The sequence below is a fragment of the Eublepharis macularius genome, chromosome 10, assembly GCF_028583425.1.
Source record: "Eublepharis macularius isolate TG4126 chromosome 10, MPM_Emac_v1.0, whole genome shotgun sequence".
In the NCBI taxonomy this organism is placed as follows: Eukaryota; Metazoa; Chordata; class Lepidosauria; order Squamata; family Eublepharidae; genus Eublepharis; species Eublepharis macularius.
Genome location: NC_072799.1, coordinates 53,286,633 through 53,300,379, shown reverse-complemented (window position 1 = coordinate 53,300,379; position 13,747 = coordinate 53,286,633). Strand labels below are relative to the sequence as shown.

General features: G+C 40.5%; 1 protein-coding gene across 1 annotated transcript in view; it reads right to left on the bottom strand.

Annotated features, from left to right (window-relative positions):
• Window positions 1–10,757: 10,757 nt before the first annotated feature.
• The window catches only part of HHIP (hedgehog interacting protein), a 125,656-nt gene continuing 122,666 nt past the window's right edge, over window positions 10,758–13,747 (bottom strand). Inside the window, exon 14 of the mRNA XM_054989640.1 lies at window positions 10,758–12,490. Within this exon, the coding sequence (XP_054845615.1) occupies window positions 12,297–12,490 (194 nt within the window). The 3' untranslated portion in view covers window positions 10,758–12,296. The remainder of the gene's footprint in view (window positions 12,491–13,747) is intronic.

Here is a 13,747-nt window from a genome sequence, read left to right as displayed (position 1 = left end):
TCTTCCTCTTGTGTCAAATGATAGCAAGCTGCTGGAGAGTGTACAAGATGATGCACGGCCATTAGGTGCTTTCCAATGCCAGGAGTACAAGTAATAGAAAGGTGAGCTAAAAGCACATTTAAAATAGTGCCTGCATCGATCACTTCAGTACATCCCCGGAGGACTGCACACATTATTAAAGAAGACTGTTCTATGGAAATGGGAGAAGGTTCAAGACGTAGAATTTCAAATCTCAAAAAGTTTATTGCTGTCCTCCAAGGACAGCACACACATATTGACCCTAGATTACCAATGGGTGCTGGCTTGCAATTCCTCCCAGTATGGAGTGGGGGCAGTCTTGTCCCATGTATATGCAGATGGCTCAGAGAAACTGATTAAATTTACTTCTTCTACAATGGCTCCAGCAGAAAAGAATTCTCAATTTGACAAAGAGGCCATGGCAGTTATTTTTGGATTCAAGTTCTATCACTGTTTGTATGGCCACACATTCACCATTCTTACACAACATAAACCATTACTCACACTCTCGGTGAAAAAAAATACCTCCAGTGGCCTCAAGTAGGATGCAGCGGTGGGCCCTAACATTGGTGGTAGGGAGTGCCTTCAAGTCATAGCTGATTTATGGTGACCCTTGGCAGGGTTTTCATGGCAGGAGACTAAGAGAGATGGTTTGCTATTGCCTACCTCTGCATCCTTGGTTTTCGTTGGAGGTCTCCCATCCATGTACTAACTAAGGCCAACCCTGCTTAGCTTCTGAGATCTGATGAAATCAGGCTCATCTGGGCTATCCAGGATGGGGGCCCTAAAATTAGCTGCCTATAAGTATGAGATTAGATTCTGTGCTGGTGGCCAGCACTTAAATGCTGATGCATGTAACTGATTGCCATTTTGCCTGACTCCCTTGCACCAATAACATACCCAGGAGACCTGATCGTACTTGTGGACTTGCACATCTGCAAAGATGTAGGGTTGGCACCTTTGTTGGATGAGTGCAGAATTGCTGGTCGGGCAGAATCCAGATTGTGACATTACAGCCATTTTTCCAAAGACAACTGGAACTGAGATTTCATGCAGGATGCCTCATGTGGGGGTATAGAGTGATAGTACCTGGTAAGCTGAGAAAGCAGATTTTGACTCAACCATATGAAACTCACCCTGGTATTTCATGAATGAAAGGAGTGGCCTGTGGCTTGGTTTGGTGCCAGGCTAGGACTGGGACATTGAGCCATTGGTGGGATGCTATGCCTGTTGTCAAAACTCGTTCTGCATTTCCAGCTGCACCAACCTACCCCTGGGAATGGCTAGATAAACCCTGGATTCGACTGCATGCTGACTTTGCAGGGCCACTCTGAAGTAAAATGCTGATGATAGTGGTAGATGCCCAAACAAAATGGTACATGCAATGTCTTCCATCACTGCTGAGACCGCTGAGGTACCGTTCAGACAGATCTTTGTCACTGTTGGTTTGCCTGGAATTTTAGTCACTGACAATGCTCCGACTTTTGCAAAGGCCATCTTCTGGGATTTTATGGAACACAATGGTATTTGACACACACACACACACTGCACCCTGTCACCCATCCTCCAATGGGTTGACAGTGCAGTGCAGTGCAGTCAGTAAAGATGGGTCTGCAGTGCATAGGACAGGTACCTCTTGAGACTCAGCTAACCAGATTTCTACTGTAATACGGAGTGACTACTGCAGACGACCCATGCAACTACTGGAGTGCCTCCTGCAGAACCGATTTTGGTTGATCATTATGCTCAAATTTTTTGTGTGTGTGACCTGCAGTAGACACTACGGTGTGTTGGAGCCAAGCAGTTATGAATCATGGATGGACCCATTAAACAGTGTCTTGTGTCTGTCAACCAGAAGAGCATGTTTGGTATATGTTTTGGGGGAAGACAGCCAATAGTTGCTTGGGAGGGTAAGATTGCAAACAGGGCCTGTATCTTTTCAGGTAGAGCAGCCTTCAGGACAGGTACTTAAGATACACCTAGATCACATCTGCTGGGCAGCATCAGAGGACCCAGCACACGAAGTGGTGACAGAAACAGGGCAGGGTCACCAAGAACACAGGGGAGATGAGGCTGTCCTAGAGAAATGTGTGGAAGGGGATAATCCCAACTAGGGTTACCCACCCCCCCAGTGGCAGCATGGGATCCTCTGCCCCAAACCTCCACCCATGCCACTGCTCACCTGGCTGGTGTGGAAATATGGGAAATGGGCGTGTTGTTGCACTGGGAATTGCATCATTCCCAGCACAACAAGTAAGAGCTCCAGAGCATGCGCGTGAGGTAAGCCCCCCCCCTCCATGAGCACCTTTGCATCCACCACATGACCCCCTTGTCCTTGAGTTGGGCTTCAGGGGACCTGGCAACCCTAATCCCAACACAGGGAGTGACCAATAGTCAGAAGCAGTCCCACAAATGCTCCCCACAGTATGAGTGACCAAGGAGCAGGAGCCCCAAGGCAATGAGGCTCAAGATCTGGCACAGACAAACTCTAAAATGACCAGTCCCAGGGAATCGGGAAGAAGAAGAACTCCACCAGATTAATGCTGTAGTTTGAGTCTTAGATAGGGTTGCTGGTCCTCCAGTGGGGATGGGGCATCCCCTGCACCCAGCCTCCTTCCCCTGCCACCACATCGGGCCAGTGGGAGGAAAGGCGCAGGAATGGTCCTACCAGGGTGTGCTCCTGGTGTGGTGCAATGATGTCACTCTTGGGAGTGATATAACTGGGCAGGCTCCAGGAGTGCTCTCTGGCTTTGTGCCGAGCCAATTTTACAAAACTCACAGTTCCCCATGATATAACACCCCTATCCTGCTAAGACTAGGGTTGCCAGGTCCCCTTACCCTCACAGTGGTGGGGGAGGGGGGTGGGACCAGGCACTTACCTTCTTGGATGTCTTTGTGTCCACTTTCTTACATCATCCCCCCTCCCTTTAGTTTACCCTCCAATAACCCTGAGAGGGAGAGTGACTGGCCCAGGGTCACCCCGTGAGATTCCATGGCAGAGTGGGGATTTGAACCTGGGTCTCCTAGAGCCTAACCTAATACTCTAACCACTACATCAAATTTTTGAAACATATTTTGCAGAATGAGGCAGGAGGTAGTGGACATATTTAGAAAAAAAATAATAGTAGATTTTTATTGTCATACAAGCAAGTAAACAATGCAGGAAAAGTTGCAGGAGAAATACAGATGCGTTATATATTAAATTATATTAACCTTTCAGTTGCATAGCATTTTATTTTATGTGTTTTATTTTTAAAAATAACATTTCTGACATGGCGCTTCCTTCTTCATTCAAGCAAATGTCTTCCAATAATTTCCCAGGCTTTGTCTTATAACATTATGATGCCTATATACAGTAAAGTAATTACAAACATGCTGTAAACAGAATGAGGCTATCAAAACGTCTTTTAAAGCTGTAAACTGCTAAACAGTGAAAATGTCATTAACAATCCTTCACACCTTGTAAATGCAATCCTGCTCAGCTGATCATGTGCATGCTACTGACAAAGGGTTAAAATGTAGGACCTGATGCCACTTTTTTGCTTAATCCACTGAGGAGTGAGAAGGAACACATGATCTCTATGTGGTCAGAAAAGCTCTACATGAATCATTCCACTATATAGAATTCATTGTTTTGTCATCATAAAATAGCAATATTATTCTTTGCTGTCTTCATTTCATTCATTTTCAACAGATATAATGTTAGAAATACTTCATTGCTGAGTTCCTGAAATTATTATTTTCATTTATAGTATGATTTTCCCAGTGAAGCGCAAACTGGATAGGAAGTATGATTAAAAAAACTTTCCAGCCAATCGATTAGTGCCTTACACAATATGATAACATCAATTTCTCTTAGCATCTTTCAAAATTTCCCATGTATTGGAGTTTACTTATCACACATCAAAGTGAGTAGTGATCATTTCACAAATGATGAAGAAATGAAAAGTATTGAGAATTTTTAGTTCTCATTAGGCATCAGGCATGAGATTTTTGGAAAAGGATTTTTTAAAAAACATTTCTGTAGACTTCACTGTAATGCCATGAAGAGGTCAGAGCAAGGTGGAGTTAATGCAGCTGCAAATAAGACGTTCTTCCAAGGCATTCTATCTAGAACACAGCTCCCTACCTTGACACAGACAATCTGGACACCTAGATCCATACAATAGTAATACCAAGACTAGACTATCATCATGCACTCTGTATAGGCATCCTCTTGAAGTCAATTCAGAGACTCCAGCGTGTACAAAACACTGCAGCTCAGTTATCAGAAGCTAGGCAGAGCATTCATATTATTCCCATTCTGTGGGCATTCCATTGGCTACCCATCAGTTACCAGGCGCAATTCAAGGCATTTGCTATCACGTACAAAGCCCTCCATAGCCTTGGTCCCTCATATCTACGGGATTGCCTTTTTTTCTATGTTCTGCAGGTACCACTCTGCAAATAGACAAAACCAACAACTACCTGTTCATGTGAATTCTCCGTTGTGGCCCCCACCTTGTGGAATAACCAGTCTAATAAGGTTAGGAAGGCTCCGACTCTTCTGGCTTTGCATAAACTGCCTTGGTGCAGTTTCAGGCTTTTGGGGCTTTGCAATTTACATCATGAGAGCTTTTTAAAGAAGGCATGAGAACTGTACTGTACCAAAATGGTTCAGAAAGATGCTTTGGGAAAAGGATAGGGACTGCAGGCAATACTACTATAGACTGATGGTTGCTGCAATCTATTGCATTGTTTATGGGATGTTTCAGTCTCGGTTCATATTGACTTACAGTATGTAATTTGCCTTGAATCTAACTTGAGAAAAGAAGATTATATATAATCTAATTAAAATTAAAATAAATCCAAGATATGCTCCAATACCTTTTTATGCGGAACATATGAAAATGGCTTATAAACCACTGATCCATGTACTCTGATTGGCAGTAGCTCTCTAGACTCATGGGCAGAAAACATCCCTTTGCAACACCTGCTTCTTCATATCCATTTAAACTGGAGATGCCAAAGATTGAAGGTGGGACTATCTGCCGCCGACTTATATTTTACTACTCATTTCAGTATCGGTCCCACATTTCCATGTATCATGGAAATAATGATTTGCAATATTATTATTTCTTGGAAAAATCTTTCTGTATGCATCTTAGATGCAGCTGTGCACACTACTCTCATTACAGGCAGAACTGCATCAGAATATTTACCTGTGCATACAAACATGTATTTGCAACTAAACAACAGAAAATGCTGTATCTATTGACTATATCTATATCTGTGGCTATGGTTCTTTTCGCACTTACGGTTTAAACTGCCATTTATGAGCAGTCGCTGCAATCTCAATGGCTTCGGCATGGCACCCCCATGTTCCACACTGTTGGAGGCAGTTTTGATTTGGCGTCTTGTTTTTCATTTTAGATGGGCTTTGAAGTCTCACTGCAGTTTTGGGCTTTGCAATTCATGTCATACTTTTTAAAAAGAAACTTTGAGCAGGCGTAGTAATATTGCAATTTTGGAACCCATTCCCATCCTTTATTTGCTGATTGGGCTGTCCCATGCCCACTGGAGAGGCAACTGGTGGGGGAGTTCTGGGGGGAAACATGTACTTTTTGTGCTTGTCCCACTCTCATTCTTTTAAAAAGCCAAGCCAGGAAAGGGTTAAAATGCTGCTGCTTCATCCCCTCCCAGCAGCTTCCCTGCCATTTTGTTTTGCAAATGGTTGTACAAAATGCTTGTTTTTGGGGGGGAATTAGCAGAAGACACTAGGAGGGAGGGAAAGCAGCCATTTAACCCTTTCCTGGCTTTGGCTTTTAAAGCTAGGATAAATGAGCAGTAAGGTTACAATTCATTCCTGACTTTGAAAAAAAAGTGTGCTCATGCATAGCCTGGAGGGAGGAAGGGGAAAGCAGCCATTTAACCCTTTCTTGGCTTTTAAAGCCAGCAGGGAATAAGCAGAAACATTAGGAATCATTCCTGGCTTTGAAAAAAAAATAAGAGAGTGCCTGTCTACCTGGGAGGAAGGAAGCCAATGGAGGAGCAGCCTTATGCCCCTTGCCTCACTTTACTGATAAAAATGGCAGAAAAAGAGTTCAGAGAGCTGAGCAGGGTGGGAGTGGTTAATTCTGCACAGACCAATCAGCTCCTGGGGAAAAGAAGAAGGCAGAAAAGAGAAGCAGAAGGGGAGTATAGAGTTCGGACTGATATTAATTGGGCCAGACACGATTTGGCAGCGGCTTCAAAATAAAATTGCAGTATGTCTGCAGGGGGGAAAATTGAGGATACTGTGATCAAACATCAGTACTGTGTTCCATGACTACCTTGCAAGTGTGAAACTCCTGCAAACATGGAAAGCAGAACAGATACTGAAATGCTTTAATGTCCCAGTGCGAAAAGATTCTAAAACAAGATAGTTATTTTTAATCACTTTCCTACAAATCAGGGTCCATTAAGATAAATCAGCTACCTTATATGATGATGTATGCAAGAAGAAAGTGTGATGTACTTTCTTCTATAGTTTTCAAAAGAAACTAAATCCTGGTGTAATGTTTTCCACATAAAGAAGTCTGAGTATTTTATTTCTGCTTGCTAATGTTGGGTGTTTATAATCGCTGCTGTGAGTTTAAATGTAGGCCTCTGAGGGGGAGTGGAGAGTGATCTTACTGGACAGTAGCTGTACCCTAAAGGCTGAGTGAACTGCAGTTTTTAGTCTGTGTTGAGGCAAAGATTTTTAGGCACCCTTTGTATATCTTATAGAGAGGTTATTCTATTTCAGTCAGGCAACCTGTGTGGAGCCTAAGTTGTTTGGGTGGAGTTGTGAGAAATTCTAGTTAAACCAGGCACCCTGTGGAGAGCCTGAGTTGTCTATGTGTTTCTGAAAGTATTTATTCTGCCAACTTCAGTGAAACTGTGTGTTTTTCAGAGAAAGGATTCTGGCTAAATCAGGAAACCTGTGGAAGCCTGAGAGCCTAATTCTGCCTAAGTTAGGTAAATTGTATGTTCTTTTGGTGCTGTTGCACTCAGGGGTGAGGCTAGTGTTTGTCATACCCAAGCTTCCTGAGTATAAAACACAAGGATAATCAATCAAATCAAATGTTGTGTCTAAGGCAAAGCTCAGGGTGCTTTTACTCTGCCCAGGGTGCACCAATGTAAGTACAGTCCGAACAGTAGACAAGAGCCAAGTCAACAGACCAGTACCAAGTCAGGAAGCTGAAGATTCCATCTGAGAAGCGGGGAGTGGGGGTGGAGGGGGGGGCACAGTTCTGGGTCCAAAACTAGGGAGCTCGGACAGGAGCCAAAGACTGGATTCCTAGCTGGAAAACAAGCACAGGTTAGCAGGACAGAATGTGAGGCAGTACTCCTCTATTCACTGCATCAATCAGATCAAAGAGGAGGTGGCAAGCAAGATTGCTTCCACAACAAGCCCTGCTCACCCTGTTCCTTTTATCTGCCTAATTAGCTGATTCATCCCTGAAGCACAGGCGTTGCTTCTTACTGGCTTGTCACTCCTGCTCCTGTAACGGCCCCGCTTCAGAAGCTAGTGCTGATCACCACTGTGCAATTTACTGGGTGCTTCTCTGTTTTTCCCAGGCTTTTTTAACCTCACAACCACCCTCATGTGCTGACCGCTCTATCACCTTACCATCTATAACATGGTCTTCCTGTAGCATGAGTTAAGCCAAAGAGATCTAAGGCTAAAGCCTTTGATGGCAGTGAAAACCTTTTGAGGAATAATAGCAATATACAGGTCACACAAACAAAAGGAAAGGTGTTCTTGAAGTAAAAGCTTGAGTAAAGTAGAGAACACTTGAAGTCTGTGTGAGTGGAATTAAAAAGTGTGTTAGCTGTGAACAGAGCCCTCCTGAAGTATAAGTTTAAGGTAAAGTAAGGAGGAGCTGGAAAAAGCCTTAATTGATAGTGATAAATCAATTAGTTTGCTTGTGTCTTGATCATCTGGTTACTGATCTAGGTAAACTGTTTCTGATATGCAATTCACTATTTAAGCTTAATGGAACAGCTCTTTTAAACTTTGAGTGTGATCCACAACATCACTATTATGAAGTGACATACCATTCTGCTTCACTCAGGACCACCATAGGCAGACAAACCCTGGTAGCTGAGATATTACATGATCCATCAGCCCTCAACACCTGCAGATGCTACAGTGTCTGGCTGGAGAAGTCAAAAGTAAGATATTACTAAGGAGAAGCAGAGATGGCAGAGAGGCTTTAGTGGCTTCAGACTGGAAGACATGACAACCTGGACACCTCTATTTCTATTGATCTCACTTACTTTTGACTCCTCTAGTACCACTACAGCATCTGTGACTGACCTTAATCCTCAACCAATAATGTCTGATTTTGTAATCATGAATATGGGGAGAACGGTAATCTATGAAGATTCAGAGTCCGGAATTTGTACATTGCTCTTTCCTTAGAATGGTCTACTCTATGAATCTAAGGGATGCTTTTGACTTAATATAAAAGACAAATGATAGAAAACTCAGTTAACAGCTGAAGACCTGCAGAATTTTTTGATGGCACTTTGCTACATTGTCATCAAATATCCAAAATTGTAAAGTTTCCATCCAATATCTAAGATATTAAGCCCTGTAGTGGTACACTAAACGATGCATACTAGGTGTCATCAGGGACAATTACTATCATTATTTACTTATGCCATATTTTTAGTAAGAGATTAAAGTATTCCCCTTTATGTGCATTTGTAAGAGATCACAAATTATTGCAAGTATATAAGATAGACTCATGTTCTACATATAAGGCTGAACTACGTTCATTGGAGTATGCAGGGATTTTTGTTTCTCCTTGGCAGAAAAAACAGCTTTAAGAATGTCCTCCACCCATTCCTGAAAAATATACATTACTGTGGAAACAAAGACATGGTTTCATAATAACCTCATTAGAACTGCAGGCAAGGAGAGACAGATGAAGAAAAAACTTGAACCCAAACACAAAAGCCATAAGCTCTTTTTGAGCCTATTAACTGATTGCCCCACCGACCCCAATTTTTACTAGGGGCAAAAGTTTCATTGTAAACTCCATCTTTAGGGTCTCATTGTGAGTTGCCATGGTGTGAGCTTAATTAGCAATGAAATTGTCACAGAAGTTATTTAATTTTTTTGCATGTTCATTACACAAGGTAATTAGTACATACCAAAGGGTGGTGTGGAGGAAGAAAGATAAGGAATAAAGTTACTTACCAACCTTTTCAATAATTGGTGTGCTTTTCATAAATATGCAGCCTAGATTTTCAGTGGCTTGACTGAGAACAATTAGTTTCCATTGAAGAGTTCTCATGCTAAATTATGCACTCATGGGTGTGTAGTGGGGTGGGCTCTTTCTCCACAGGATGGAATAGATATTAACCATTCAACAGCACACATTCCTTTCCATACTACCCCAGTTCAATGTTTTAATTACTTAGGTTGAGCTGGGCAGATGACTATTCCAGTGCAATATCCCAAAACAGATATTAAACTAACGTTACGTGGATGGCACACTAATGTTTATGACAACATAAATGTTCAGGGTACCTGCTTGCTTTTACCAACAAAATAGTCTGATGGCTTCTGTTGTTGTATTCTTATAATATGCTTATTATGAACTAACACAGGTGATATTTGATATATTAATTCACTTTAAAAATTCAACGTTCAATATTTCAAGACTTTAACTGGAATGACACTAGGAATTCCCATACAAAATGGAAGATGTCTGTTTTTAAGTTTGAGACTGAAAATATTTCCTGTGATAACTAGTCCTTCCCCTGCCCCTCCAATCAGGATTGCAGGGAAATGCTTCAAATTTTTGACTATTTTGAACCCTGGCTAGCTATTTTGGGTTGCTTATCGGTGTTGCAGTAAATTTATTTTTACTCTGACAGAGCTATGAACAGTGTAATGCATAATAAAATGAGTTTGACAGATTTGGACAGCTGTGTCATTCTCTAGAAGTTCACATTTTGTTAACGTCATCCCCACATTGAATAAGAGAAGATTAGATGGTAAGGTCAACTTACAAAAATGGTTGTCAGAACATTTTTTTAATTGTAAACTTTTTGTGATGTGATTCAGTAAAAAGACTATAGGGAGAAAACAATGGAGACAAAGGCCTGCTATTAACCTACAGATGCAGACTATTGCAGGGTTCATTGCAAGATTTGTCACACTCCTTAGCCAATGATGTGCTAGCAGGATGGGAAGAGACCACCTTTTTCTGGGGGAAGAGGGCAATTTGGTCTCCATGCTCATTTAATCCTGAACCTTCTGTGAATAGAGAGTCAGTTGGACCTACATTGTGCGAAATTATGCATGCACTTTTTAATGCAGACCATTGTTCGCTAAGCACTCGACCAAGATTTCTCAACCAATTTCCATTTGTCACAAGGTCACTTGAAACTCCAGAGTAATCATAGGTAGGTGACAAGTGTCGGTTCTGTCTTCGTTCTGTCTCTAAAATGAGGCACTTGGACAAGAACAGTTACTATCATACTTTGCTTACAAATGACAGTTGTGCTAAAATGTAAGAACTGTCTAATTTTCATTGGTGAAGGATTCATAATACGGACATTAATGAAGTCCACTTTAAATCTGCCTGGGAGTCTTACAACACTTGAGCATTGTTGGTAGAGAAACACATGTTTGATGAAGCACAGGAAGGAGGAGAGTCTTCCTCTTCCCCTCTCTCTGTGGGGGGAGGCTTCGCTGTAAAAACAGTAACACCAAGAAATTGACATAAATTGTAATTATGCACACACAGATCAGGCCACAAGTATTGCACAAAAAATGTTTTTAAATTCTCAAGATGATCCTATAGTTCAAATACGAATACTTTTACAATTCTGAATACAGCATGTACACCGAATTTATTGATACATTTACAAATACCAAGGAAACAGTATTCTGTTAACTCCCAAAGAAACATTTACATTTTCACCATATTTGGCAATAATCATAATTTTAATGATTTGTACAAGTATCCTCTTGCACAGACAAGGCTTGCTAAAGTGAGCACCCATCCAGTGAAGTTCTGTTCAGTGTGCATTCTGCAATAGATTCTAATAAAATAGAAACAGACCAGTCGTAATATAGTGAAAAGAATTCTCTAAACATTACAGTGACTGTTTGATTGGTGCTGATTCTCCGTTGATTATGAACAAATGTTGTCACAAGGATACATTTCTATATTAGGTCCACAACACATTAAAGAGTGTGTTTGCTCTTTCACTCCCCGTCATTCCAATTAAGTTGGAGAAAATGTAACTTTAGTATTTTACAGGACATGGCAAAGCTGCTCATCTAGGTGACGTCTATATTATAAAAAAATAAAATAAAATAAAATAATATAAATATGTAACACAAGCCCAGTGCCCATTGTTAAATAAGATATTCAATAAAAAGCAGACCTTTTAGAATGACTGGTTTTTAAAATATGCAGATATAATTTAATTATTAAGAACTTGAAACAGTGTGGAAATTTAGCTGCAACAGCCATATTTTTGCATCTATGCCAGGTAAAGTAGTTAAGTGCATAACATTCTGTTACATTGATAAAGGTGTAGATTACAATCTTACAATGAATTGTTTATATAAGAATGCATTAAGGAGTTCTGAAATATTGCCTTAGACAGATAGGGAGGGATCACAAGGCTATTGTTCACATGTTTATATGCACTCATCTTCCTCTGATGACTGCAATTTTCATATGATAGCTTGGTCATCTGAAACTTCCACTACGTGACAGCTGTTACCACAATAGCCTTTTAATCCTATTTAGACAATAGCTTCCAATGGAAGAAAAAAAAAGGCAATGAATTTATCATAACATTAATTGGGCAGCAACTCATCATGTGAACCAACCTGCCATTTTTTGTACATTAACCAATGGTTAAAATTAATTTGTAATAATATTCAACAATTTCAAAACTCCTCTCTAATTGCTATAATCAAATAGTTACAGATATAAAATTGGTGGGACATCAAATAATTCGTGGTGACATCATTTAAAAGTTCTTTGTGGCTAACAGTGGAATTTCTGTGTAAACTACTTCACATGAGGAAATATAATTTCAATATTCCACTAGTTATGCAACCGGATGTTTGTGCGTGAATCATACGTTTCTGCTTCTCTGAAAATGTTAAGGCAGCTCTACAATCCCAATGGAATCACTGGAGTTAAAAAAGCAGGGCAACAGTCTTTTGTTTTAGAAAAGAGAAGGTTCAAAAATAAATGCCCATTGAAAATGTGGTATCCAAATAGTCCTGGAAACTATACAATGTAGCTGGTTAGATCCAACAAATATGATGTCATGTCTATGATCTGATCAAGAATACCTGCCCTTGTCACTCTTCGGATGTTTCTATCCACTTGTTCACACTGATGGCCAAGATATCCTTTTTTACACATACATTTGTTTGGTCGTATGCAGACACCTCCATGTCGACATGCCGGATCACATTTTGCTGTTAAAAGAGAAGCTCTAATTAAGTGATGTTCTTGAGGATTAAAAGCATAGTCCCATGCACAAATGAGATCTATTTATTGAATATGATACAGGTATTCCTCCATGCATGCCAGTTACGTTCCTCAGAAAGTCTTCTCTTTGTGGTGCCCTCTGATTTGTCTGTATGGCAACAGCAGTGTTGTGGGCTTTCTCTGTGGTTGGCCCTCTCTTCTGCAACGGCCTTCCAGAGTGGGCAAGGAGAACATCTGAACTGGCTGTGTTTAGGAAGGTGTGCAAGGCAGTTTTATTTCAGAGGCCATTGGGTGGTGTGTACAGCGTTCCTGGCAGATTTGTATGCATTTTAATCTCTGTGTTTTAAATCTCTGTGTTCATTTGTGTGTTTTTATTTTGTTTGCAAATTCTTAAGTTCTTTGTGTTATTTCAACTTGTTGCTTTGTTAGTCACCTTGAGACTAGGAAGATAGGGTAGGCTAATAAAAAATGAAATGTTGGACGTCAGGCTCATTTCTCAGAACATAGAAGAGCCCTTCATATGTTTTGGGATGCACTGCTGGCTAAAATTTAAAAAATGGGATAAAATAGAAACTTGCTGATGTTCTAAAGGTATTCTAATATTGAAAATTTAATAATTAACTTTCATGCTGTATATTTGTAATACTCTCTTTCTATCCAGAGGTAATATCAAGAAATTCCAGCCATCATTAGCAATAGCCTAAATTGAGCTAAGAAAAAGATCTAGCAATAGAATTAATAAAGATTTTTGTTCAAGAGATGGCTGTAATTCATTTAGAAAAGGTGTGAGTGTTCACAGAAGCTCTTGGAGATGTTTGGTTTCTAACTTTCTATGTCCTTTCCAAAATGAATTGCCCTAGCTGGGGAATCAGGATCAGGATGTCTCATTTGAATAGAGTGACTTGGTTTTCTTTGCCTTTGAAGGCCAAAGTTTTCCAAGAATGCTACAATTCTATGTTCCAGGGATATCCTGGCCTCACCTGCATATTTCGCCTGCAGTCCCAATTATTCCCCTAAGTGTGCTTTCTTACTTCTGCAGTCTCGTTATTCCTCATAATTGTTTATCTCTTGATTTCATTGTTTTTAATTACAGTTTTTTTATAAGGCTTTAACTGTTAGATGCCTGTAACCCTGACTGTACAGAAAGTAAGGTTAGCGATATAAATAAATGCATAAATAATGCTCATACATAGTGCATAGAAGCAATTTTCACTGCTTATTTTCACTGCTTATTAAATGCCTGT